Source organism: Dothidotthia symphoricarpi (genome assembly GCF_010015815.1).
Source record: "Dothidotthia symphoricarpi CBS 119687 unplaced genomic scaffold P153scaffold_12, whole genome shotgun sequence".
NCBI lineage: Eukaryota > Fungi > Ascomycota > Dothideomycetes > Pleosporales > Dothidotthiaceae > Dothidotthia > Dothidotthia symphoricarpi.
This window is the reverse complement of record NW_022985019.1, coordinates 491,319-516,941: the sequence shown is the minus strand read 5'-3', so window position 1 is coordinate 516,941 and position 25,623 is coordinate 491,319. Positions and strand designations below refer to the sequence as shown.

At 51.2% G+C, this 25,623-nt stretch overlaps 11 protein-coding genes across 11 annotated transcripts; 4 read left to right on the top strand and 7 right to left on the bottom strand.

Moving 5' to 3' along the window:
* Window positions 1-95: 95 nt before the first annotated feature.
* Window positions 96-1,805, bottom strand: P153DRAFT_404484 (uncharacterized protein; the record flags this gene model as incomplete). Its single annotated transcript, XM_033672000.1, has 3 exons — window positions 1,141-1,805; window positions 932-1,020; window positions 96-694 (listed from the first exon to the last, which is right to left on the bottom strand). Exons 1-3 carry the CDS (start codon window positions 1,557-1,559, stop codon window positions 96-98), a joined length of 1,107 nt encoding a protein of 368 aa, XP_033522811.1. The 5' UTR covers window positions 1,560-1,805.
* A 279-nt stretch (window positions 1,806-2,084) lies between these two features.
* Window positions 2,085-4,709, bottom strand: P153DRAFT_318220 (alpha-actinin-2). The gene is made up of 5 exons (XM_033665049.1): window positions 4,552-4,709; window positions 4,413-4,479; window positions 4,002-4,354; window positions 2,713-3,952; window positions 2,085-2,656 (listed from the first exon to the last, which is right to left on the bottom strand). Exons 1-5 carry the CDS (start codon window positions 4,605-4,607, stop codon window positions 2,462-2,464), a joined length of 1,911 nt encoding a protein of 636 aa, XP_033522810.1. The 5' UTR covers window positions 4,608-4,709; the 3' UTR covers window positions 2,085-2,461.
* Window positions 4,710-5,014: 305 nt separating this feature from the next.
* Window positions 5,015-6,915, top strand: P153DRAFT_293050 (uncharacterized protein; the record flags this gene model as incomplete). Its single annotated transcript, XM_033663871.1, has 2 exons — window positions 5,015-5,333; window positions 5,420-6,915. The coding sequence occupies 2 exons, from the start codon at window positions 5,015-5,017 to the stop codon at window positions 6,913-6,915; spliced, it is 1,815 nt and encodes a 604-aa protein (XP_033522809.1).
* A 1,457-nt stretch (window positions 6,916-8,372) lies between these two features.
* Window positions 8,373-10,980, top strand: P153DRAFT_293148 (serine/threonine-protein kinase-like protein CLA4; the record flags this gene model as incomplete). Its single annotated transcript, XM_033663881.1, has 3 exons — window positions 8,373-10,364; window positions 10,414-10,513; window positions 10,568-10,980. 3 exons carry the CDS (start codon window positions 8,373-8,375, stop codon window positions 10,978-10,980), a joined length of 2,505 nt encoding a protein of 834 aa, XP_033522808.1.
* Window positions 10,981-11,689: 709 nt separating this feature from the next.
* P153DRAFT_432074 (uncharacterized protein) lies at window positions 11,690-12,712 on the bottom strand (the record flags this gene model as incomplete). The annotated part of the gene is made up of 1 exon (XM_033672948.1): window positions 11,690-12,712. Exon 1 carries the CDS (start codon window positions 12,632-12,634, stop codon window positions 11,690-11,692), a length of 945 nt encoding a protein of 314 aa, XP_033522807.1. The 5' UTR covers window positions 12,635-12,712.
* A 1,338-nt stretch (window positions 12,713-14,050) lies between these two features.
* P153DRAFT_293200 (FabD/lysophospholipase-like protein) lies at window positions 14,051-15,840 on the bottom strand (the record flags this gene model as incomplete). Its single annotated transcript, XM_033663882.1, has 3 exons — window positions 14,051-14,669; window positions 14,726-15,637; window positions 15,695-15,840. The coding sequence occupies 3 exons, from the start codon at window positions 15,838-15,840 to the stop codon at window positions 14,051-14,053; spliced, it is 1,677 nt and encodes a 558-aa protein (XP_033522806.1).
* An 899-nt stretch (window positions 15,841-16,739) lies between these two features.
* P153DRAFT_357770 (uncharacterized protein) lies at window positions 16,740-17,670 on the bottom strand (the record flags this gene model as incomplete). The annotated part of the gene is made up of 6 exons (XM_033666755.1): window positions 16,740-16,900; window positions 16,954-16,960; window positions 17,171-17,230; window positions 17,308-17,352; window positions 17,406-17,444; window positions 17,503-17,670. The coding sequence occupies 6 exons, from the start codon at window positions 17,668-17,670 to the stop codon at window positions 16,740-16,742; spliced, it is 480 nt and encodes a 159-aa protein (XP_033522805.1).
* Window positions 17,671-20,767: 3,097 nt separating this feature from the next.
* On the bottom strand, window positions 20,768-21,471 carry P153DRAFT_267853 (60S ribosomal protein-like protein L28; the record flags this gene model as incomplete). The annotated part of the gene is made up of 5 exons (XM_033662883.1): window positions 20,768-20,933; window positions 21,017-21,141; window positions 21,213-21,236; window positions 21,286-21,374; window positions 21,429-21,471. Coding segments are annotated over 5 exons (447 nt in total), but the record flags the coding sequence as incomplete, so codon positions are not given.
* Window positions 21,472-21,751: 280 nt separating this feature from the next.
* Window positions 21,752-22,977, top strand: P153DRAFT_367565 (uncharacterized protein). The gene is made up of 2 exons (XM_033668301.1): window positions 21,752-21,987; window positions 22,304-22,977. Exons 1-2 carry the CDS (start codon window positions 21,936-21,938, stop codon window positions 22,624-22,626), a joined length of 375 nt encoding a protein of 124 aa, XP_033522803.1. The 5' UTR covers window positions 21,752-21,935; the 3' UTR covers window positions 22,627-22,977.
* On the bottom strand, window positions 22,718-24,307 carry P153DRAFT_342091 (RNA-binding domain-containing protein). The gene is made up of 2 exons (XM_033665955.1): window positions 24,244-24,307; window positions 22,718-24,193 (listed from the first exon to the last, which is right to left on the bottom strand). The coding sequence occupies exons 1-2, from the start codon at window positions 24,267-24,269 to the stop codon at window positions 23,218-23,220; spliced, it is 1,002 nt and encodes a 333-aa protein (XP_033522802.1). The 5' UTR covers window positions 24,270-24,307; the 3' UTR covers window positions 22,718-23,217.
* On the top strand, window positions 24,302-25,345 carry P153DRAFT_367562 (Tom7-domain-containing protein). Its single transcript, XM_033668300.1, has 3 exons — window positions 24,302-24,548; window positions 24,603-24,715; window positions 24,918-25,345. Exons 1-3 carry the CDS (start codon window positions 24,351-24,353, stop codon window positions 24,937-24,939), a joined length of 333 nt encoding a protein of 110 aa, XP_033522801.1. The 5' UTR covers window positions 24,302-24,350; the 3' UTR covers window positions 24,940-25,345.
* Window positions 25,346-25,623: the final 278 nt, after the last annotated feature.

Here is a 25,623-nt window from a genome sequence, read left to right as displayed (position 1 = left end):
CTACATTTGCAAATGTGGGTAATGCCAAATACGTAACAGCCATTATACAAACGCACACACTTCAACCCATGAACCTTTAGCGAACTATCAAACTCTCAATAGAACCACCGAAGCGCATCAGGTGCGGCTGGATTAGCTCTTGTATTTGTGGTCCTCAGATCCACAAGGATCTCATGCAGCCGCGTAGCCCAGTCCTGCCACGGCTCAATCAACACCTCTGGTCCATAACCTTTCGATACAATCTGCCACCCTTTCTCGAAATCGCTCGCATAACATTGCGGTATACTCGTCCTCGGAAACACAACGCGCCACCAGTTCTGACTGATCTGAGAGAGCTGCATTGTCCTCAGTGTCGGCGAGGCCTGGAGCCTAGCGAGCACTGGTACCCATGCGCCAGAGAGAAAACATCTGTCCAGATGAAGTGACGTGAGTGTCTGCGCGTGCTTGACAAGAAAGTCCTCCAACAGCTTAGGTGACATGAACCAGCCTGATAGACGTAAGTACTCCAACTTCCAGAAGTGAAGGCTGGCAAGCACTCGCCATAAGCGACGGGCAGGCTCAGCAGAGCCGCGCAGCGACTGATGGCGCCATATGTGGTCTGCGGATGCTTTGTCGAGGCTTAGGACTAGGCGTGTGAGATTGGAGGTGGCAGTCAAGATGTCCTTTAGGCCTATAAGTTTTGTAGATCCGAGTTCTATGGCGGTTAGGTTAAGTGTGAATGTTGTTGTGTCCTGGAGCTGCACAAGGCGCTTGTTGCGAATAATATCAAGCGTATGGGGGTTTACACCGTCACACTTTCCCCAACCGGGCACGGCGGTGTAAAACTTGTCCAGCCATTGCTTTGATAGGAGCGTAGCGCGAAGGATTGCGGTAGGAGGATGGAAGTGGAGAGGTGTTTTGTGGAACTTCGAAGAGGGAAGAGTGGAGAGACTGGGCGTAATCCAAATCGACCTGATATCCAATTTCTTCATCGCAACGATTAGAATTGCGGTATCGATGGGATATTCATAGAGCAGTTTTCTCAAGTCGTCGTATCGCAAGTCGTTGTATCGCAAGTCGTTGTCTCGCCAGTCGTCGTCTCGCCAGTCGTCGTCTGGCAAGTCGCCGTCTCGCAAAGGGGCAGTAAGCAGCCGTATAAACGGCGCTTTTGCTACGATTTCAAGTGTCTTTTCCTTCGTTCCGGAAGCGATGAAGATGAGATGCCGTACCACAGGACGAAGCATTGCATTATTCGCTACATGAAGCAATTTCAAGCATCCTGGGGTATTGAACACGACGACGTGGGTTTGGAAGCATTGGCTGAAGCTGTGCTGGGTTTTGGCGTGGATTGTTCGGGATGTGAGTCGGAAGGCGAGAAGATCTGTACAAACGACAGCGGAAGACTCTTGCAGGAATTGCCTATCCGTTTCGCAGCCCTCATACTTTGTCATCAGCTCCGACGCGATCTGCTCGATCAGTTCGGTGGGCAGGCATTCAAGTCCTGTGAAAGCCTGGGTGACTTTAACGTCGGGTGGTTGAGTAGAAGACATGTTCCAGATGTAACGCAGGCGTGAAGACATTGTGACGGTTGAAGGGAAGCAGTGTTAGATGTAAAGTGAGAAAGATAGCACATGAAGAGGTTGTGCGCGCCAAGTGAAAGCCCGCGAGGAAGTGAAAGTGAGTGAGGAGTTGGTTAGTGTCCATACATAGGCAGCCATGGATATCCATTTGGAGCTGGTCATGCTGTCGGACGAGTAGATGTGGGTATATCATAGTGATCACATACTAGATTCCGGGACATGTGAGTAATAGGGTAGGTGTTTGCGGTAGGATTCCATACCTGGGAGCTGCAGAACGATTACCAATTGTACCAAAGTTATGTTTAGGAAAGCTACTTGCAGGAAGTGAACACGTGAATGTTGACACTGGTAGACAAAATGGATAGCAGGAGGCCACAACATAGACGAGGTTGAAGAATAGAGAACTGATATCAAAACAAAGCTATCACGGTATGCAGCATGCGGGCAGAGATGGTTGGAAGGAGTGATGTTTTCCAAACATGGGCATCGACACCCCAAGTACCACAAGGAGAAGAACCGTAGCGAGCCGCCTCGAGAAAAAGGACATCATTACATTATCATGACGGGGTATGACTATTTCGAAACATCTATCTGCATGGTATCCAACCTGAAAAGCAAAAGATGCTCTCAATCAGCTCCAGAAAGTCACGCCCAGCAGCTCGCGCGGTACGTTCCCAGAATCGCCGAGTCCCACACCCACACAAGCGCTATGCAAAACCCACCGAGCATCCAAAAAAGGGAGGCGCCACACTAACCAAAAAACAAAAAGATGAATGTATCCAATTTCGCCTGTGCACATGCCAGGCTTTCCAAATCATGTCCAATCCGGACTATCAAAGACACACAAAGGGTTATACAAACGCTGGAGTGAGCGTATTCCTGTGCCATGGATTTGAGGGATTCTACCCACCGTTAACCAGGCCATTATTGTTTTTTGCGCTCATGTACCGCTCCATGTAGGTGATGTAGTCGAACTTTTGCATATCGCGATCGTCTTGCATGTCGGGGCCCTTGTGCTCAGGCATACTAGAGAGAAGGTCTTCAATGACTTCGTCGGGGACAAGGGAATGGCGGAGGTCCATTTCTGTGACGTAGGGCTAGTTTATGTTAGCAAAAAGAATCGGGAGTGGATAATAGGTTTATGTAAATTTACCTTGCCATCAGCAACTTCTTTGAATGATTCGAACACCTGCTCAGCCGTGTTCTGGTCTTCTGTTTCGTCGACCATGAAGCGGATAAACTGTTCAAACGTAACATGGTCACGCCCACCACTCGTTTCGCTGAACTTCAGGTGCATCTCTTCCTCGTCATATACGAGACCTAAACTCGCCAGTGCCGCCGAGAATTCCAGTTCCGCAAGCGAGTTTGACAAGTCGCGATCGAAATGTCTAAAGACTGATTCAAACTCCTCAAGTTGGATTGGTGTAAGATTTGTCATATTTCGAGCTACCATCTGATTCTCTAGGAAGGCGAGTTTTTTGGACACGGAGCTGCGCACCAGGCCTAGTTCGTACTCTAGCTCGTCATATGTGTAGGTCGTGAAGTCGTTTTCTTCGATATTTGCTTGGGCGCATTGCTCGTCGATAGAAGCGATAAGATTCAGGTATTCGTCTAATGGCGCAAGAGATTTGCTAATCTCCTTTGTATGCTCCAGTTGGTCCTCGACTTCTCCTTCCAGACCAGATATCGAAGTTGACAGCGTATTGAGAGCGAGAGCAAAATCGTTTGCTTTGTCGGCAAATGACTTGCGCAGTGCGTTTTTGATATCTCGGATCGTCTCGTTGATGATTTGGGATCGATCGCGTTCGGCTTTCATCAGACCTGTCCATGCCGTGTCCAACGCTTCCAAACTCAACTCTGCTGGCGGATCGTATGGCCGCAGTCGGTATGTAGCGAGCTTCGTCTTGATGTTGCCCAAGAGTCCCACCAGGTCCGACCTCTCTGCTACCCAATTCCGCTTGCTCTTGCGCTTCCACGCTGTGAACTCTGTAGACTGTTTCCTGGCATCTATGTATGAGCCATCGAACGTGGCCTCCTCCCACTCTGTTTTCTGCCTGGCAATCTGTGCGAGGAGCTCACGCATGCGCTTCTCGAAGTCGTTTTGCATCTGCCATGCTCCTTGCATGTTTTGTACAAACTTCTCTACCCGGCGGCCGGCGTTCTCCACTCGTTCCATCTGGGAAAAGGCGTGGAACCAGTAGGCGATGTATGTCATCAGGGATCGCTCGTCAGGCTTCGCAACATCGCACACATCTTCCACGTCGAGGAGGTCAGGGATGCCAATCTCTTTGGAGGCGATGTCGAAGGCGAGCTGCATGTTTCCACGGTGATCGCTTTTGTCGAGGCTGTCGTAGTCGATCAGGTCGGGGCGGTGGATGTCGAGGAGAGCACAGCTGTTGTCATTGTCAGCTTCAGGCCAGCCCAAGAGCGATGGGCACCCACAATGCCAGTCCATCGTTCCAGCTGCTCGAAAAGTCCCTAACCTCGACCTCGTCGTAGCAGGCCGTCTTCCTCTGACACCACAGCAAGAGACCCTCCCTGGCGCTCAGGCCTTCCTCGTTGATGTCGCTGATGGTGAAGCGCAGAATAAGGGTCCATATCAGTCCCAGGATGATCTTGCTGTTGCCGTCGACGACATCTTCTGCGCCGATGTTGGTCATCTGAATGCCCCGACTCCGGATGTAGTCCAGCGACTTGTTGACATTTTCAAACTTCTGCACCCGCAGCTTTGGGCGCGAGGCATAGCGGCCAAGGGACTCGTTGCTGAGGATCTCGAGGAGGTGGATGAGTATGATCTGCGGAGCATCAGCAACGGCAGCATGGGGATGCACCAGGCGAGGGAGGGGCACGCACGCCGTCAGAGAGGTCAGTGATCAGATCGCCAATCTCAACTGCGCGCGTCTTAAGCTTGCTGTTCAGCCTGCAGTTGTGTCGTCAGCATCGTGCCATGTCATACCGGCACTCGCACTTGGGTAGCGGGGAAGATGCGCACCATTTGGTGAACGTCTTCTGCTGGACCTTGACCCATTGCTGCTCAAGCGGCGCCATGTCGGGCTGTGTGCATCAGGGCTGCCAGGGACGGCGGGCGCATGCAGGTAGGAATATGGGAAGAGTAGCGATGCTTGCTGCTGCTTGCTGGCGCTGGCACCCGTTGTTTTTGGCAGCCAAACAATCGATGGCGGGCGCCGACTCGGCTGTCAGTTGCGGGGCCGCCCCTGAGCCCTGGTTCGAGAACTGCTGATCAATCGCTTGTCGCTCCCTGTCACCCTCTCGTTGGCCCGTCCTCTTCTTGCTGCATTTACTGCATCAGACGCTTCCTCCAGTCTTTGTTGAGAGTACCCAGGTCTGAAATCGCGTCAATTTCCAGAGAAAGGTGCAGCGCGTGCAGTCGAGTTGGAGGGTGCCCCTCGCCTGAGCGTATCAACTCGAACAGGGCAGTCGCCCCTGCCTGCATCATGGATACTAACACATCTGGCACTGCCGCCTCTCTACCTTACCACGAGCCTGACATAATCACCATCCTGGTTCAGACGTCTTTCCTGCTGCTGCTCAACATCGTCAATGCTGCCCTCGACAGAGTCCTGTACTGTGGACTGCTGGGCCAAGTCGTGATTGGCATCGCTTGGGGGACACCAGGCGCAAAATGGCTGTCAGTAAGCGTGGAAGAGACCATCGTTCAGCTAGGCTATCTTGGTTTGATACTGCTCGTATATGAAGGTCTGTCCATCTACCACTTCTCCAGCTCGCAAGCCATGTCATACTTGCGAGGCGGGGGTGGAAGGAGTGACCCTGAACATGCGTGACATATGCTGGCAACCCTGAACAACATGCGTCGTTGCTATCTGACTAACATCCAACAGGCGGGCTACACACCTCGTTCCAATCCCTCAAAGCCAATTTACTCCTCTCTTCTGGCGTCGCCTTGACTGGAATCATAGTCCCCATCGGTCTCTCCTATACCCTCCAGGGACTGCTCGATGCCACTCCTGTACAGGCTTTTGCTGCAGGTGCTGCACTATGCTCTACCAGTCTGGGCACCACCTTCACCGTCCTCGGCTCTAGTGGCCTCTCATCCTCTCGACTCGGTGTGGTTTTGACGAGCGCAGCGATGATGGATGACGTTGTCGGACTGGTCATGGTTCAGGTCATCTCCAATTTGGGAAACACGAACTTCAGTTGGGTCATTGTCGTACGACCCGTTCTTGTCTCAATCGCTTTCGCTGTCATTGTTCCACTTGTTTGTCTGTTCCTTGTCAAAGCTGTCACAATACGGCTCAACGAGTTGCGCGAGGCTCATCCAACTACGCAATTCAGCCATGTCTTCCGCAAGACGCAGACGGCATTCGTGATACATACCCTGCTTCTCATCGGCCTCGTAGCTGGTGCCACTTATGCGGGAACGTCGAATCTGTTCGCTGCTTATATTGCAGGAGCAACGATCAGCTGGTGGGATTCCGAAGTACCTCATGTTGTCATTCGTGTAGACGCCCCTCGAACTCAACAAATCGACAAGCAAGATAGTGGGGTTCTTAATAGATCTGGAGAAGCGTCTCCAAAAGAGCAACCTATTGCAAGTCGTCTCGGCGATGCCGTCGGTATCGGGTCCACACCACAACCCAAGGAGACGGCTGGTCAGGATGTGCAAACCACTAACTACCCAGAATCTCACGATAACGGACATGAAACGCGTGGGGCCGTTGTTTATCAGCGGTACTATCATGAAGCCGTCTCAAGGATCTTGCAGCCGTTGTTCTTCGCATCTGTTGGGTTTTCCATCCCAATCACTCGCATGTTCAAGGGATATATAGTTTGGCGAGGAGTTGTTTACACCGTTCTCATGGCTTCTGGAAAATTAGTTTGTGGCCTATGGCTCGTCAGATTTTCAAGTACGCCAGGCAAGGGAACCATAAGTAAGCTAGTGACAAACATAAAGCCGCCATCAACTCCTCGCCTTTGGCGGAAGAGTGACACATCAGAACAATCAGAAACTGTCCGCGCTGCTGAAGAGTCGACAGCAGCATCGGCCCATGAGTCACGAAGCTCGCCCAACCCACCAAAGCCAGTTTCTCTCTATCCGCCTCTCATTCTCGCGCTCGCAATGTGCGCTAGGGGAGAGATCGGCTTCCTTGTCTCTGGTGTCGCAGAGTCCAACGGAGTTTTCTCTCCCTCCGGGAAAGCCTCGGATGAACCGTCAGACATTTTCTTGGTTGCCACTTGGGCGATAGTTCTTTGCACTATTCTCGGCCCACTCGGTGTTGGTCTGTCGGTTCGTAGGGTGAAAACGCTACAGGAGCAGAAGAACAAGCAACGGGAGGGCGCAGGAAGAGACGTGTTGGGTGTTTGGGGCGTGGAGTGAGAGACTGTACTGCGAACTATAGAAGCATAAGGCAGTTCAAATTGTCACTGCACGTGAGCCATCGCAACGACAACAACAAACAATGACCAAAATTGACCGCTGAACCATCTCGTCAAAATTTGTGCCGACGTAACGCCTCGCATCGAGCAAGAAAATCCACGTTTGTGAGGTAGTCGAATATGTGGAGGAGGGGTCGAAACATGGCAATATGAAATGGTACGTCACAAATGACGTGCCGTCGTGTCGGTTCATCAACTCGTTACACTCTAAGCCGTGGTGTTGGTACCATAGCGCATGCTTAGAACCATGGTTGTGGTGACAGGTGAAATAGGTAGGTGAGTGTGTCAATCGACCAACCAACGACATTTGACATGATACCGTCATGTATCTATTCTTGAATGAAACGGCCAGCCAAAACGCCTCAGGACGGGATCCAGGACACCGTTCTCTTTGCGTCTCTGGGCGGCTATAGAACATCTCCTGTGCAACATAAAAGCGTTTCAGATGTGCGTTCGATTCGACAAGCAGCTGCTCTGTGAAACGCTAAGCTCCCAATTGGTGCTTAGCACGGACCGTGGCTGACGCCCATCGCCGTCCACTTGCCGTTGTCGCGTCCCTTGAAACGGAGCCTCCAAACTACTGTGTGCGCCCATCCGCCAGTGTTTAATAAAAGTTCCCACCAACGAATTTTCTTTCCCTCTTTCATGACCCTGTGGCTGGCTGATGCGAGTTGATTGGCTCGAATGCTATCCTTGACGGGCGAGAGTCAGGGAGCCATCACGTGCACATAATCCAGCCTAACGCAGACCCTCGACGTAAATGGATGGCTCCGCTCTACCACGGCATTCGACCATTCGACCCTAACCACACGGATCCACCCAGTTACTGAGGGCTCTCGTCCTTTTTGCTGCGAGTACCTCCCACTCGCTCAAGAGCACTGCGTCTCGTTTGTGTGTGCGGACTCGGCGACCAAATCACAGGTTCAGCAAGCATTGCAGCTTCGATTGGCAGCAGTATTCGCCTCCACACCTGCTTCCCGGTGCAGCGCAGCCCGACACCGCTGCTTACTCCTTGCGATACCCACCGCGACTTCTCTTCCTTTCGGCTCCTGAAGCTTCCCTGTAGTGCAAGCTGCTTCTCCTAACGCTGCTCACGACCCTGCCCGCCTGCTCACCCAACCGTCCCTTCACCCCGCCATTCTCCGCATCGTCTCGAATCAGGCCGCACTGGAGAGCACAATACACTGAGCAGCTATTGTGACCCCCTACACCGCCGTACAGCTATTGTTTGCATGACAATCCTGCCCAGTAAGTATATTTGCGACTTTCTTCTTTGTCACACGTAGTCTTCTGCACGCCTAACTATTCGCTCTCAACACCAATCACTGCCACAGCAGGTCTGCTCTCGATTCGTCTACACCTGCCAGCAACCACCCAGCTAATAGCGCACCCGTCAGAATGTATTCACGCGAACAATTCATGGACACCCGTCCAGCGCCGCGACCACCCACAGACCGTCCCCGTCTTGCCCTTACCCCAAACACCAGCAACACGCTGCCTGGAAACATGGCTGGATTGAGCTTGCAGTCGCCTGCTTTCTCCAGTGGCTCGCAAATGTCGCTTTCTCGAACACAGACAGAGAGAGGCGTTTCCTCTACGGCTGTGGTCAAAGAGGGCATGGTCAAGGTCAAGGATGAGGGTCTCTTCAAGTCCTTTGTTTGGGCAGACCGTTGGCTGGTACTGCGCGAGTTCGAACTGAACTTTTTCAAGAGCCCGAACGCGTCCAAGGTGTCCAATACAATTCAACTGCGGGACATTCTTGGTGTTGAACGATCTGACACGCAACCACTCTCCTTTGAGATTACAAGATCTTTGAATTCCAACAAGGGTTCTTCTCCCCCTCGCGACGGACCCACCAAGATCATCACATGTAAAGTCGAGACGGACGACGACGTCTACTCATGGATCGACAGCATATACCAGCGTTGTCCCAGTATGGGCGGCGTCAGCAACCCTACCAACTTCACTCATAGAGTGCATGTTGGCTTCGACCCCAACAGTGGTGCTTTCGTTGGCTTGCCTATGGAATGGGAAAAGCTTCTTACGGCCTCGGCTCTTACTAAAGATGACTATGCAAAGAATCCCAAGGCTGTTCTCGAGGTGCTCGAGTTCTACACTGAGAAACTTGTCAAGCGCTCTGAGGATCCCCAGCAATACCCCAGTCTCACCCCAACTCCTCCTGTGAGCGCTGGGACGGAAAAGCAGCTTGGCTACGCTGGTAGTGGAAATTCTGTTGCGCCTCCACGCCCCGCTCCTCCGGGCCAGTATCAGCGCAAGGACAGCTACAGTGCTCGTCAGAATACTCCACCAGGATCTGGTTACCCCTCATCTCAGAGTGCTTCTCAACAAGATCGCTACGACCAGGAGAGACGACGGCAAGAAGAGCAGGTGCGGATGCAGCGGGAGAGAGACAGGCAAAGGCAGTACGAGCAGCAACAAGAACGCGAGGAGCTGGCTGCATACAACGCCTCTCTACCTCAAAAGAAGGTTCCACTTGCACAGCAAGAGATTGGTGGTGGCGGTTACGAGCCGCGAGACACGAGTCCATCCGGCCAGCAGCGCTACAACCCAAGTCGTGCAGCTCCTTCCACTCCAGCAGCCGCCAAAACCCAACAACAGCAACCTCCAGGGTCCCTGCGCCAAATGGCAGCTCAGCGTACTGCTCCCTCCGCACCTCGGCAGCAGAATAATGGTGCTTATAGTACTTCGCCCTCGTCCAAAGCATCAACTACCCAGCCACAACGACCGCCTGTCCAACCAAGCTCCAGCTACCAGGGCTCGAAAGAACAAGTCCCTCAACACCAGCAGAAGCAGTATCAGGGCTCTTCTGCTGCTCCCAAGCCTTTGAACGTAGCAAAGCCTTCGGGTACACCCGTCAACGACGCTGTCAAAAAGGCTGAACAAGCACTCACTAGCAAGCCAAAGGAGGAGGCTCCTCGCAAGGATGTTCGTATGTCCAGTATGTCCGAGAGTGAAGTTATGATCAAGCTCCGTGAAGTTGTGTCAAAGGAACGCCCGCTAGAGTCATACAACAAACAGAAGAAGATTGGTCAGGGAGCTAGTGGTTCCGTCTACGTCGCTCGTATTCGCGAAGGCGCTACATCACCGACCGCTCGGAGGATTCTCCAGGAGAATGGCCCGCGCGCTCAGGTCGCCATCAAGCAGATGGATCTTCGTAATCAGCCACGCAAGGAGCTCATTGTGAACGAAATTATCGTCATGAAGGACAGCAAGCACCCTAACATCGTCAACTTCTTGGATGCCTTCTTGCAGGAGGAGCAATCAGAGCTTTGGGTCGTCATGGAGTTTATGGAAGGTGGAGCTTTGACCGATGTCATCGACAACAATCCTACTATCACTGAAGACCAAATCGCCACTATTTGCTTCGAGGTGAGTTGTTTTCAGTACTACTGAAGTGTATTTTGCTAATCATGAGCAGACTTGCAAAGGTTTGGAGCACCTACATAACCAGAACATTATCCACCGAGATATCAAGAGTGACAATGTTCTGCTCGATGGTCGGGGCAATGTCAAGATTAGTACGTTCTCCTCATATCTCCAACATGTCCCACAATCTTGCTAACTATCAACAGCGGACTTTGGATTTTGCGCCAAGCTTACCGAACAGCGCAGCAAGCGTGCTACCATGGTCGGAACGCCCTACTGGATGGCGCCTGAAGTTGTTAAACAGAAAGAGTATGGCAACAAGGTCGACATCTGGTCCCTGGGTATCATGGCCATTGAGATGATTGAGTCTGAGCCCCCGTACCTTAATGAGGAACCCCTCAAGGCTTTGTATCTTATCGCCACCAATGGTACCCCGCGCCTTAAAAAGCCAGACAAGCTGTCCAAAGAACTTAAAGCGTTCTTGTCAGTCTGTTTGTGCGTTGACGTCAAGTCACGGGCCAGTGCTGGCGAGCTGATCAGCCACGACTTCTTGAAGAGCGGCTGTAGCTTAACGAGCTTGTCCCAGCTGCTCAACTTCAGGAAGAACGGAAGCCATTAGAAGCGATTCGGACAATGAAGAGGGAGTAGCGCTGAGGCTACTGCCGAAACTTTCCTTTTGCATCATTTGGCCTGGAACTTGAGCGATACCCTTTACATGTACATCTTCTTAATCAGCACTCACATATCGGATTGGGCTCTCTACCGCAGAATGATGATTACACGACATGACACCCTTTGCACAAGTGCGAGCGATTCTCGATCTGTTGACGAAAAGGTCTTGTCAACCTGCTTATTTTCCAGGGTTTGTCTGCGTGGGTGGATGACGATGGCGCTTTTGGCTTTGTTTATGACGGTGCGTTTCGCTATCGGTCTTTTGTCTTTTTGCTGCTGCAATGAAGCGTATCATCATATGTGTAGGGCGGCTCCTTGGCGGCTGTAGAGCTTTCACGATGAATTGGAAAGAAGCCTTGCTATGCAATGGATTTGAGAAAAAGACTTGCGCTGATGAAGACTGTTGTGGGCAATTGTGTTTGGCTTGGGGATAAAACTTCTTATCTGGATTGGATATAGCCTTATGACTGATTGATATGCGTATCTATATCTGCAGGAAACGATCTATCAACTTCCCGAATTTGAGCACATATGTCTCTTTGCCCATTCAACTGTTGTTGATCCTCAACATACCACAAGTCCTGACCTGACTATTACTTTCTGCCTTCCACAGGACATATGTACGGCCTATCAATATTCGCCATCGAACTCCTTCCCTACCCATCGAGCTGATAGTTCAACCCACAAATCCGATCCGGAACAACCCCCCTCTCGCCCTTCTCCCGCACGTCCTGGCCAAAAACAATACTACCCCCCCTAACATGTTCCAGTCCCTTACTCCTGGCAGCCTCAAGCGAGTCATTGAAGACTTTAGTGAGTTGCGTGGTAGTACTGATAGAATACAACGGCGGCGTGCACATCGCATGCTGTATATCCTCGGTATATGTATCTTGCAGCGGAGTTGTGACCGAATCCCGACGCGCATTCGGGCTGCAAGCGCCTGTTTCAGGTACAGCAGTGGTGGGATATTCCCACGCCCTGCGCACCTGCAGTAGGATACGCACTTCAGGGTGCAGTAAGTCGCCGAACCAACTGACTGTCGGCTTCGTGGCTTGCGAAAGTAGACGGACGACGGTCTGGCGTATCCAGATCCACACCTGCTCGTCGTGTTTGGCGGCTTGTTGTTCACGCCAGGTCTGGAAGGGCAGGAACTGTGTGTCGCAGTGGGTGTTTAGGTAGGCGAGGATTGTGGGGAGTAGGCCATCGGGGCCGGAGAGTAGTGGGGTGTAGAGTATCTTGTCGTCCAGGGTGATGGTTGGGACGGAAGACAGCAGTCGCGCGAGTTTGGGCTGCAGTAATGGCGTTGCTTCTGTATGCACAAGACGGCAGGTTGCCAGGATCTGGACTGGCATGCTTTGCGTGACTAAGATCATGGAGGGGTGCGTTTCGGGTGTTGATGAACACGCCGAGTTCGTGTCGCTGGAGTCTTGGGATACTCCGAGTGTACTGTGGTCATGGGGGGATAAGGTAGATTTGTACCGGTTTGTTGAGATGTCTAACATGCCATACACCATGAAACGCAGCTCTTTCGGCAGATCTAGAAATCGGAAGAATTCCATCTTGGTCGTTGTGGTGGAGAGATGTATAGATTTTTGTGACATCGGAAATGTGTCGTGTTGGGGGTGTTTGTGTATGAGTATATATGATACTCGAGGTATAATCGGTTACTACTCTGTAGCTTCGAACCGTCAATCTTGAAAAAACGTGTAACGCGCTGATTAGCCAGGCAATGAACGACGAAATGCACTATTTAAACTTTATTTGAACGGGCAGACAACATTTTATATCTGTCCCAGGAAGGAAGTGGGGTGTTGCGGTGTTGCAGCGTTGCAACGTTTTGCGGCGTGGTTGAGGGATTCCCGATCAAGGGAAATACTAGTCATTCAATATTTTATCATGGGGCCCGTTTTCTACCCAAGTGGAAAGTATAAGCATCATGGACAAGTACAATATTCAGAGTCCCTTCCAAGGACGATGCATTCAGCAATCGAGCCAAACGCTGCGTGAGTCGAGTGAATGCAGCACGCTGTATCACCGAATATGGCAAAGTTGCCCGTCGATCTTGAATCCCACGTGAGTTCACAAGTCAGCAAGACCATCCATAACAATGAAACCAGAAAAGAACATAATTTTAAGTAATACACCCTGAATTAGACGCCTGTCATCCGCCCTAGAGCCAAGACGCTCAACTCACTTTCCCGATGCGGTAATTTTCACAACTACTAGCACTCTGACCACTCTAATCGTGAATCCTAATCTAACACGTCTGTTAGAAGCGCGGCCGTTACTATATCGCCTCTCATGCATTCCTAAGTGCTGTCATGCCCTTTTCTTCTCCGCATCTAGACCAGCTTCGGGTCCTGCAAGCCTCATCCGACGCTCCTCTGTCCTTTAATTGGCCATCTTATCCGCACTCTGTATGAACTTAATCTCTAGCTGCATACTGAGGACGAAAAAGGATTTCTGCGCATCGTCCCTGGTTGTAGTGGGATGTGTGTGGGCGCTAAGCCGAAGGATCCAAGAACACCAAGTCAGAGGCATCATAGATGAGAAACAAGGTTTCAACGAACGCAACCTCATCGTCGATCCCTGTCTGAAGACGCGGCTTTCGTTTTAATGATGTCGCACGGGTGCATGACTAGAAGGTGGAGTCCGGAACAACGTTGGACGTTGCGCGTCAAACGCGGTTCAGGATTGCGGTCCGTTTGGGCCCACTTAGTTTGGGCGCTAACTAAACTCCAAACTGGAAAAGTAACACGTGACAAAGTCGCTCAAACTTTATCAGCATCTTGTGTGCTTCGCATAGAAAGCGTGTGTGTATCCTCAGTAGACCAATGATTTGATGTTGAATACAGTACATTGATGAGGATGAACCAATGGTAACTACCATGGCGTGATTGGCTTCCACCCACTGCATTCGTCAAACTCCTTGATAACCACAGACTGCAATCGTCCTCCAACGCCCACAAAAGTCCAACTAAAATAAAACATCCTCCCGCAATGCAACCGCTTTGAACCTACTGCCGGGTCTGATGCCCCAGTATGAGTGCCGTAATAGCATCCACGCAAGCGTAAAACATATGTCCAACTTCCGGCTGTGCTAGATACGCGGACGTCTTCTCCTTGATGATATCCTCGTGACACCATTCTTCCAACGGTACGTCCTCCAGCCCCGTTACGTTGAACCTGAAGTACTTCATCCACCCTCTTTCCATCAATGCTTGGTGATCAACCTCGAATTTCTCGCCCCACCCTCTCGCCTCCGCATTCCTATCCTCAACACTGTTCGCCATCTCTGCAATCTCGCTGTCTCGGTTCAACCCTACCCCTGTGCCGATGGACACGATTATCATCATGTCGTTGGCGTAACGGTATAGCTTTCTACATTCGTACAGAATGTCACGGACGGGGTTGTTCTTCGCAGTTCCATGGTCTACTAATCCAGGCGCGATTACCAAGCGCTGGTTAGCACCTGGTTGGGGAAGCATGTACCTAGGAGCTACCGATGTTGCCTTCAAGGCTTGCCAGATAGTCATGTTCGCGTCGATATCGGGACCGGTGATGCGACGAGTCTGGTAAGAACGCATGAGTGCGGCTTTGTTGGTGCCGATCTCAATGTGGGTCGTCGCGACAAAACTAATTAAAGCAGTGTCAGTCTCTGAAATGGAAACCGTAAGGGTGACAGTACTCACACGTCGCCCAGGTTATCGCGTCCATCAAACAAGAGCTCATCTTCGTGACCTATCTCTTGTTTGACGACTGCTTTGATTTCCCGTTCCAACGCCATTGCATCCACGTTCGATATCGCAGCGTAAGGATCGAGAGAGATAAAGAAATCCCTCTTGTTCAAAAACACCTGCCTAGCGATCCGCTTGTACCCTTCTCTCGCTCGATGTGCTTGCATTTGAAGTCGGCCAAGCATGATGGCTATTACACCTCCGAGTGAGCTTCCCCCCATCAGGTCAAAGATCTGACAGGGATTGACCTGGTGGCCAATCTTTACACAGATGGCATTTACAAGTGATTCAACTACTAGAAGGGTTGATAGTCCACGGATCCCGTCCCCGTCCATAGAAAGTAAAATCTTGGTCTCTCGATGTTGTGATGTCACCAGCCCTGGCGATGTCGCTGCCTGCAAAGGAGGCCCTAATTGGTTGTGTGCATACTGTTGATAGCCAGCATGTACACTTGGGCCGACAATTCCGGTAGGGACCACTTGAACTGGTACCGTGGTCACTATCTGTGGACGATGATCGCTCACCGGTGCGGCCTGAGGTCGGTATGGAGAGGAGTAAGAAGCTGTACGAGTCGCTGACGTGGACGGTACATGTTCGTGTGGAGACGCTGGAATTGGGAACTGTAAAGCTGACCCATGACTTGGGACAGGTGAAGGCGATGGCACATCTGTTCTTGGAGAGGACTGTGAACGTGCGATACTCTGCCGGGGTGGTGTACGTAATTGATGGTCTGTCTCTGGAGGAGGAGACGGCTGTGATGGGCCAGCAACCTCAGCTGGCCATTGCCTATAATATGCGCGTGCATCATGGAGTAAACGGGTCTCTGCTTCTTCCGCGATACGCCTGATTTCTGGATCGTGTGCCTTGCTGAGCTACGTCAGCCAATTGTACAAGAGGCCACGTTCGGAACAGGGCACGACATACTCTTTCACCCAGCCAACGTCCCACGACTCCCACCTTCCTGATAATAGAAACTGGATTGCTGACGGGTACCTGTGGTCATAAAAGTAGTAAGTGCCCTCGATGGGCGAGTACCGGACCTGGCTGAGGTCCACTTGAGCGCACGACATGTTGCCCAGTGATTGAAAAAGCGTCTTCCAATGGTTCTATGGCAAGACCTAGGACATGGTTTCGTGTTGGATCCGCCGTTGAGGATGGCAGGTGGCCAGCATCCTTGTGGGGATGTGCGGTGAGACGTTCGCCGCTGTGCTCATGCATTTATTACCTAGACAGAAAGGCGCAGACAAACCTTGTCAAAGAGCCAATCGCGGTGCGTCTGCCGGCCCGTTCGACAAGGTTCCATGCGGCGTCAGGTCGTTTAAAAAAGATCCCGCAGATAGCGTTCTCCTTGGCGCTGCCGCCGCGTTTGACCGCGGGAGACCTTCTCCATTCTGTCGTACGACATGTTTGGAAGGTCGTGTGTCGCATGTATCTCCTTTGCTGTGACTTTCTCTGACGCATAAGCCCTACTCTGCGCTCTCTTTGTTGAGAGACTGTGCCTGTGCTTGTGCCTGTGCTTATGCCTGTGCATCCGCGGAGGCCAATAGAAAGACAAAATTTATCGGCTGCAAAAGGTGGTAAATGGGTGTGCTCGACACGGGTGTCATGATATAGAGCGAGCCCCTGTTCATATACATCGATCAGGACCAGCGGTGACCTCCGTCTTGTAGAGTCTGTCAGAAAGTGCACGTCCATGACCAGACGGGAGGGACTGCAACATCCACATACATCCGTCAGTATAACCCCATTCTTGATAGCCGTTTCATATAAGACGCTCGAAAGAGGAATAAAAAACATGATATCGTGAGTTGGTCTTGCATCAACTGCTCATCAAGTTGGCATGCGCTTTGACCGTACGAGCGGGCCGAGCCGGCTACTTGAACCGGCTAGATCATGAGGCCGGCCACACGTGAGTGCGAATTGTGATAACAACTAAATGCTTCCATTGGTGGTGTTGTTAATTCTTTGTTCACTCTTGTAAAGTACTGAAGATGATACGAGAGCGTGGCTTCGCGGAGAATCTATATCTAGAAAATACTAAATCCAAACTGTCTCTACAGGTGCTCCCAGAAGTCTGCACCGACACATGATTCGACACTCTCAGAACATGCGCATTCGCCTGCAACCAGCCTCCCACAAAATCAGATTTGGTTCCCGCTCATCATTGCTCATGTACCACTTACAACATGGCTGTAGGTATAATCTGTCGACCCAGCCATGTTATCATCATAAACATCGCGTTGTGCAAAGCCCACGAATTAAATTGACGTAGACCAGAATCCCTGAATCAACCCAATGCGCTTTGCGTCTTCGATAACAAGATGGTTCCTGACAAGTGTGGAAACCCTGTTGCCTGATCGGCTGCAGCATATGCAGGCTCGCAAAGCCGGTACCACTCACTGTACGTATCGAAGTGCCGGTTCTGCCTAGGACCCAGGTTAAAGACAAGGGCATCGCCAACTATGCGAAAACCAGCAGAGCCGACATATCGAGTGTTGATTGCTGAAGTTGGAGCCCATAGCTAAATATCACCTCACTTTGGTTGTTCTCGAGACCGACTGCGACCTGGTAGAAACAATGACCTGGAGAAGCGTAAGTAACAGTCTCAAACATGAGCTTTGTCAAAAGAACCTACCATCAAGGCTTCTGACTCAGTTGTGATGAGTCTCGCCACCTGCAGAGAAAAACGATCTTCGGCTTTTACAATGGCATTGATATGTCCAGGTACGCACTGACATGCGAGACCGGTAGTTTGAAACGGATAATGCACGTCCGTGCTGATTGGATCCAGGTCGGGAAGAACCAAGACCGATGGGACAACTCATCCCGAATGAGCGGCATTCTGGAGTTTCGAAAGCTCTCCAAAGACGTAGTTGGTGGGCCGATATATGTTCCTTCATGATGTGGGAACCCTCATATGTTTTCAAAGAAGCATTGTGTTTAACATGGAAGTCGTTCGTCTTTCATCTCACGGCGTGCCGGATATGAACCTCCGCAACGCAGGATGTCAAACACTAAGTGACATGTCAGCCTCATATTGATCAATGCCTTGAAGTGTTTCATGTCGCACCTTCCACATCGGAAACTAAGCTTTTGATTTGTGCAATCTCGCCCAAAGTTAATGGGATGTATGCGCTCTTGAAAGACATGATGTGTGGTAGCGTTTGCAAAGAAAGTATAAAACTGGTTTACAAAACTTGCACCATAACCAAGCATGGTGGCTATCAGCCAGTATATAACAAACATTGAAAGATCGATGTACAGTCCTATGAACTGCGACAACAAAATACTGCAAGCTGTGACGAATAATGAGGGGTATTCCAAAAATTCAGAGAGGATGGCCCTACTTATTTAGTAGATGATTAGAAATCGCGATTTTCACTTTCCATCGTTAGATCGAATGCATGTCAGCCGTTGGAGTTTGTTGTCACGTCCCGGATCGCTCGGAACGGCTTTATGCACATTTTGTCCGAGCATCTGACGTCGTCATGTCTTTGCTCAAACTACGCTCTGAAATCTGAATCGTATCGCGTGAATTGCAGGAAGGTGCCTCCGCAACCATAATAATTACTGTGCGTACTCCGAAAGGCGTCTCGAGGCAAGTGCAAGCAGTATTCCAACTCGAGTTTCACATCAGGTGACCGGAGAGTCCGGGAATAGGGCGATTGCAAAATCCGAGCCTGTTCGGACTGCGAAAACGCGGTCGATCGGTGAGCTGATGCAGTGATGCTGCATAGTCACGGATACATGACCATCACCCCTGGAGCTATAGTCGTCCATAATGGGTGCGTGCTTCGTGAGCTATGGGTTGATAAGAGGAGGTTTATATTATCTTGACCGCGACATCGTTGATCGATAGCTAGGTAATAAGATCGGAGCTAGCATCATGACGTAGGATTGAGCCGGATGTAACCTTTTCGAGAAACACTACAATGTTTAGTTCGCCGATGCAACACAGACTTTTTTCAAATTTGTTTGAAAATGCATCACGAGAGCAGCAACTAACGTGTCTTGAGTCGTGAGGTTGCGGGTCTCGTTTACGCTAAGGATTGCAGTGCAATAATCCCAAAAGGAAAATGGGTTGCCAAGTCCCAGCCTCACCAGCCTGGCAATTTATCTACTTGAACCGTAAGGCTGCACACGTCTCGTTGACGCTAGGAATTGCAGTGCATTCTATCTTTTTTCAGATTTTGCTTCCAGCCTATCAAAAAATTTCACGATACTGAGGTGGAGTACAATGATTCTACCGATCTGGCGACAACCGACAATTAGATGATAGATGTCCTATGGTGACAAGGTACCTATTGAGTAGAATCACTAATCCAGCTGCGCAGGAGAGAATAGACAATACATGTTTGCATCATCCCATACAAATCGTCCAAACCACCAACTCGACTTGCGCACTGGAACGTTCTTCATATCCGAGAGTAATCCTCTGGAGAGGCCAGCTTACGGAGTAAATTCGGCTCGTTCTGTGTCTTCGAGCCGTGAGGCTGCAGGCACGCCTCGAACACGCTAAGACTTGCAGTGCACCGAGCCATGCAGCGGACCGCAACTCAACTCGCGCACTTGAAACGATGTTGAAAGAATCGTTTGCTACTAGGTAGACAAATTTGTCCATGGAAAACAGTTCCGCGCCTAGGATATTCACGCACAACATGCGATTTGAAAACAAGCCAATGGATAACCAATGGTGTTGTTGTTCACTAGTAGCTGTATGCGTCTTCCCTTACAGTGACCGCGAAGAAGCATTTCCTTGGTGTGTGTTGCTTCCCCAACCATGGATACACCCTAGAACAGCGAGGCTAAAGTAATCATATCTTACATGCTGGAAGTTGCAGTACAACCTGAGCCTATCGTGTTACCGGGTAGTAGAGCAGGCTGAAACTTCGAGGCTGACGGCGACCGTCTCTTGTACGCTAGAGATTGCAGTGCTGAACGCCAAACTACCCACGCGCGAGGAACAAAAACTGGCACCGCCAGACGTTAGATCCTCACCAAGACTAGGTCAGATTTGGCTGAACATCAAAACTACTCCGCGTTAAACCAAAGATAAAACAACAACATCGCAGTGGAAAAAGATATTTTAATATCGAAACTGGGAACATGGAATACTTATTAACTCACTGTTGAAATTATTAAGATCTTTTATCGTGTGTCGTTATCGTGGCCTGGAACTTACCTACTTCAAAGCAACGACGCGCGACAATAGCAAGCTCTAGAAAGCTAGAATCCTCGTGAGATGAAGAAGAAAAGCTCCTGTTTAAATATGCCTTATCAGAATTTAGTTTGCCAATTTCTACAAACTGTATAAATCGTGTCTCATCCATCACCTCAGCCTCGCCCAAGAACTCTGCGACGCTAGATGTTGCAGTGCCGGATCGTGAGCAATTGTGAGCTTAATGGTGAGCCCGAAATCTTGAGCCTGTCCGACATCGCAGTGCGAATCTTGAGCCAGCGTGAGCCGACTTGTTAGTTGAATATAATTATGCTGTGGAGAATTTGAGAACTAATGTTCAAACCATGTGTTTCTCTTTTGTATCGTCAGTTTCAACAATCCCAGATTTAGATGTGATTCGAGTCCTGAGAAGAAGTGCCGTTTTAGAGTCATTAGCAATCAGGATTTGTTTCGAACTCCAATTTGGACGTAAGACTTCGAATTGATAGAGGATAGATGGTCAGTATACGCAGAGGGATCTGTAAGCATTCGAGATGAAATGGATATATCACTTCGTGCGCCGTGTCTGTTTATCCGTCTTGCACCCATGTCTTCCGCCCACTATTAACACCCAACACCATACACATACTTCAAGCGGACCTTGAAATTCAAGATGACGAACAATGGGGTTTCGAAGCAATTCATTTCAGCCCAGTCTTTTCGCTATTGGAAGACGTAGCTTGTTTGCAAAAACACTCCATGCCATCTCATTCCATTCATGAGCGTATCGAACCCGAATGAAGCATAACTCCGACCCTTTACACACGACCAATCTATGCCTTCTCCTCAGCAGCCTTGGCCTTGGCGCCCCTCAGCTTCGCGGTCTTGTCGGCCTTGACGGGCTTCTGGCTCTTGCGGATGGCCGAGGCGCGGGCAACGGCGTCCTTGCGGAGGTCCGCGCGGTAGCCGCGCTTGGTGGTCGAGTTGACAATGGCGGAGTAGGTCCTGTGTGTGTGTCAGCGCGACACTCGGATACCCATCATGTCCCACGTCCATGTGAAAGGGTTGACGCGTGTGGTGGCACGTACTTGCGGGACGATCGGCTGGAGCCGAAGGTGGTGCTCTGGATGGAAGCAGCGGGCTGGTGGTGCTTGTCGGCCTTCTTAATCAGAAGGGTGACGCCGCCGTCCTTTCCGGGCAGGATGCCGATGGCCTGTTCCAACATCAATATTACATCCTGGACATGACCGCGTTCGTCGCATTCGTTGTTCGAGATGGGCGTACCTTGTTGGCAACCGAACCCTCGTTCTACTTCAATTAGCCGATTGCTCCCAGACTTTTGCAGCATAGTTCGTACCTTGCGGCTGTACACGTTCCTCAGGTTAAGAGGATCGCGCGAAAACTGCACACCGTTCGCCCTCTTGACAAGCGTAGCGCTGTGTCCCTCTGCACACCATCAGCCAAGTCCTTCCTGCCCAGTCCAAAATTTCGCCGACTCACTGGTGACTTCCCAAGCCAGGTCGTGAGAGATAGTGGTCGCCATTTTGTCGTTATGAGGTCGTGGATAACTTGTCGGTGCTGATCGTTCAAAGTTCAATCAACGTTGGTGTGAAGCTCAATATTCGTCTATATTACCGCATGTCGCTTAGCGCGGTCGGCGTTTGGCAGGTGCAGACCGCCGACTGAGCCCCGCTTACTCATCCGCGGCAGCGCATCATCGCATGAACGCGTATGCCTGGCCTGTGACACATTGGCACAGGCTGAGCAATGGTCCGCAAGAACTCCGCTCCCCCAGACATCGCAAGCAGACTCCTTCGCTGATCTCTTGCTGAACGCACTGCTGCTGCAGCTTCATCTCTCCACCATTTCCTTTGTCTCTTCACGACCAAATATATCCCCTAATCCCGGCGCTTTATTACGCGCCCTCTCCAGCGCATCGCGCCCGCCCTCCCGCAGCCGCCCGAACCTGTCAAGTCACTTCAACTCTCCTCAAAGAACACCGTAAAGATGGGGTACATTCTATATTCAGCGTCGTTCTGCATTCTAGTCGTCGCTACTGGTAAGATCCCCTCTTTTGTTCTTTTTTCCTAGGACTACGCCGTGTTGGCTGGCGCATATATTGTCACACGAGTATCATTCATTCTCTCCTTACTTCAAAATTTCATACTCTCGTATTGTCAAATCACAATTTCATACTGTCCGATCCCGCCTTCAATCTGTACACGCACAACTCTACACTGTTGATCTACATCCCCCCACACTCAAAACCCTCATGTCCGTACCCCACCACTTATATCTCTCCACCTCTCCTTCCTCTCCAAACACTCGACCTCACCACCACAACCTCCCTCCCCAACCATCCTAACATCTCCCAGCCCTCTACATGACGCGCCAAACCTGGCTCCCGCTCCTCAGCCACATGCCCGAGCCACTCTACACGCGCCTCCCGACCTCCTTCCGCGACGACATCGAAGCCGGCCTGCACTCCTCCACCTTCGACCTAAGCGGCAACGTCGAAGCCGGCGACTCACGGCAGGGTCTCGACGATGGCGCAAAGCGAGATGTACTCCGCATCATGAAACGACAGGGCGTCAAGTTCGATGAGGCACGGAGGATATACATGCAGGAACGCTTTAAGAGGAATGGCATTGGCGCAGATGGGATTCCCCGGGATCCCAAGTTCGTTAGCTTTTCGTGAGGTGGGATAGGGGTGGAGAGTTTCCTATGTTGGGTTCTTCAAGGGGATTTCTTTTGTTATATGGAAGGATGGGCATGGGATGGGGTGGATTGGGGTTCTTCATTGCGTTTGGGAAGCGGGCGTTTTCATTTTCATTTTGTTGCGTGATGCGCACTGGGTGACACGGTTCACGTGTGCAAGAACGCTCCAAGAACTCTCATATCGCTGGTTTGTTTGTTTGTTTGTTTGCATTCATCAGCTTTCCTTTGTCATTTCTTCTCTCTTCCTCGACTGAGCTTTGGCAGTTCCTAGTCTGCTACTCTTGCTACTAATCGATATCTTTCTACCTTACTATTCAAATGCACCAGTCCATGCAACAGTCTGTTATGCGATGGGTGTGGTCGTTCTTGGTGGCTCCAGCTCACCTTGATATATCCATTTCTAGTCCGCGTGTGCGGTTGGCAGCGCCTGTGCTCGGCTTGGTGGCTGCTTTGATCCCTCCGACAAGCGCCAACGGGAACCCTTCCACGAGTGGACTCGACTAACGTGTATGCAAATTTCTATTCAACTGGCCGCTGGGGAGGTGTGACACTGTGCTCAATGAGAACAAGTCTACCGTGGCGGAGCGAAGCCTGGTGGCCCGAAGCCTGGTGCAGGTGGGTACCCATACCCGGGCGCACCGTTTGGCGCGCCGCCAAACCCAGGCGGAGGATAGATGCCGCTTGGTGGCCGGGCTGGCAACCCAGAGGCAGGCGGCGCTACAGGCAGAGATGGAGGACCAGCAGGGGGTGGGGCGCGTCCGAAGCCAGCAGGCCCAGGTGGAGCACCATAGTTTCCGTTCGGAGGACCATAGTTGCCGTTTGGAGGACCGAACCCAGAAGGTCCGTTGGGCGCACCAGACACACCGCGACCATCCATCATACCCTGGGGACCGCTGGGAGGGAGTGCAGCTGGCAGCTGGAAGAGATGGGCTGGCAGTGGCTGGACGGCTGGCGCAACACCGTGAGCCTTGGCCTGCTTCGCGAGCATACGCTCTGCTTCGTCTCCGTGGCGCTCGCCCTTCCCGTCCTTCTTGTACGCGTACTGGACGGAGATCTGCTTGTTCATCATGTACTGGCCGTGCATGCTGGCAATGGCGCCGTCGGAGGACTCGAAGTCGCCAAAGGATATGAAGCCGTAGCCCTTGGAGAGGCCGTTGTCGTCGCGCGCCACCTTTGGCGCGTTGATGAGCGGCCCGAACTGGCCGAATGTGTCGTACAGCGTCTTCTCGTCCACCATGCCGTCCAGGTTGCCGATGAAGAGCTCGGCGCCAATCTCGACGTTCTTCTGCTTGTCTGCCGACGCCTTGTTAACGCGTATGCGGTTGCCGTGCAGCGCGACGTTGTTCATGATCTTGGGCGCATAGTCGGCCTCGGCCTCGGTGTGGAACTCGACGAAGCCGAAGCCCTGGTGCTGGCCGTTGACGCGGTCGACGGGCATGTTGACGTTGCGCACGCGGCCGGCGTTGAGCATCAGCTCGTGGAGGAGCCGGGGCGTGATGCGCTCATGGAGGTTGCCGACGTAGACGGTGGCCTCCTTGTTCTGTTCCCTGCGGGCGCATTAGCATCTGCTTGCATGGTGGGCTTGGCTTGTGCTTGCCAGTGACGCGCGCTTGGAGCTGACATGGTGATGGAGTATCAGCGTGACGTGACCCGTGTCTGGCTCTCGTGGGTGCAATGCTCCGACATGGAAGTTTTGGAGCTTGCATGTTGCGCTACCACGTGAACGGGCTAGCCTCCCCGTCCCCCGGCATCAACTTTGACGATTTGTTCATCGACGACACGCTCCACCACGCCCACCACGCCAGCCACCATCGCTCTCCCCCACGCCTCAAGTCTTTTGCCCGACAGCGTCGAATCCCACATCACTCACCCAACATGTACCAACTGTCAGAAGAGTCCAAGGTACGTCATAGCCCATGGAAACTGTACTCGCAATCGCAACTGACACTGCCTTAGGAGCGCATTGCGCGCATCATTGATGTCTCCCGCGTCGCCATCCACTACGGCTACCTCCCTCTGATTCTGTACCTTGGTTACTCGCAAAGCTACCCGAAGCCTTCTCTCATCCGGTGAGACCCTCCTCCATTCCTCCACATCGTTAGCACAGGATTGTGAAAGAGTCGACCTGCTGGACAGAAGACGTCATGTTCTTTGCTGGACTGGAACGCTTTGGCAGCTGAAGATTCAGGAAACAAAATGGCCTTGTACACATTTGCATTGCATCTACACGAACAACAACTACATGACCAGCCAGCTAACAGTGCTATATAGGCTTTTCTCCCCGCTTGCGTAAACGAGACAGTTACTACATTCGATCACGTCCGCAAGTAACCACAAATTCATGTACAATACCAAGTTAGGCAGGCGCACCAGTTCTCTGAAATAATGACGGATGAAACTGGCGGGAAGATGTACTGAACATCTTCCACCAAGTTGGGGAATGCATCTCCTCTATCGTGTTCGGCAATTCGCGGAGGAAACACTGTATTAGTACAACAGACAGCTGAAAGAAGCTCAATGGAACATCATGAATCAAGCTTTGCGGCATGGCGCTTCCTCGCCTCAGACAAAACGTCAACACGCATATCTACATGAACATGGTGCACCTTCTCTCCACTTTTCAACCACATACACCACTCTTCTTTTATCAACTCAAGTTTGCACGTACATGTGGGTATATTCCAATAAGCAGTGTGACATTCTTTAGGATCAATACACGTTCGAGGGGCATATAGGAACTGAAAAAGACGATCATCTTGTAGAAGAAGATATAGTGCATTCTTTTTACGCAAGTGAGAGGGGTGTTATCTTGGAAAGAAAAGAAGTAGACACCATCAGCGCCATGCTAAACTGAAAGAGATCGCCCATACCAGTCCAACCAGTGGTTTGGAAGTAAGAACACATATAGAAGCAAACCGCAAACGCAAATTGACCTATTCCCACCCGCCATCGCCAGATCCAAAGCGCCAAAAAAAAC

What these genes read in the sequence shown, in the direction of transcription:
- P153DRAFT_318220 (XM_033665049.1), bottom strand. Translation starts at nt 4,607, where the DNA reads ATGGCGCCGCTTGAGCAGCAATGGGTCAAGGTCCAGCAGAAGACGTTC. An exon ending in CAGAAGACGTTCACCAAATG is followed by an intron (nt 4,480 to 4,551) that starts GTGCGCATCTTC and finishes ACACAACTGCAG; the next exon opens with GCTGAACAGCAAGCTTAAGA. An exon ending in TGGAACGATGGACTGGCATT is followed by an intron (nt 3,953 to 4,001) that starts GTGGGTGCCCAT and finishes CAATGACAACAG; the next exon opens with CTGTGCTCTCCTCGACATCC.
- P153DRAFT_367565 (XM_033668301.1), top strand. Translation starts at nt 21,936, where the DNA reads ATGGGGTACATTCTATATTCAGCGTCGTTCTGCATTCTAGTCGTCGCT. An exon ending in CATTCTAGTCGTCGCTACTG is followed by an intron (nt 21,988 to 22,303) that starts GTAAGATCCCCT and finishes AACATCTCCCAG; the next exon opens with CCCTCTACATGACGCGCCAA.
- P153DRAFT_342091 (XM_033665955.1), bottom strand. Translation starts at nt 24,269, where the DNA reads ATGTCAGCTCCAAGCGCGCGTCACTG. An exon ending in GCTCCAAGCGCGCGTCACTG is followed by an intron (nt 24,194 to 24,243) that starts GCAAGCACAAGC and finishes ATGCGCCCGCAG; the next exon opens with GGAACAGAACAAGGAGGCCA.
- P153DRAFT_367562 (XM_033668300.1), top strand. Translation starts at nt 24,351, where the DNA reads ATGTTGCGCTACCACGTGAACGGGCTAGCCTCCCCGTCCCCCGGCATC. An exon ending in AACTGTCAGAAGAGTCCAAG is followed by an intron (nt 24,549 to 24,602) that starts GTACGTCATAGC and finishes ACACTGCCTTAG; the next exon opens with GAGCGCATTGCGCGCATCAT. An exon ending in CCGAAGCCTTCTCTCATCCG is followed by an intron (nt 24,716 to 24,917) that starts GTGAGACCCTCC and finishes AGTGCTATATAG; the next exon opens with GCTTTTCTCCCCGCTTGCGT.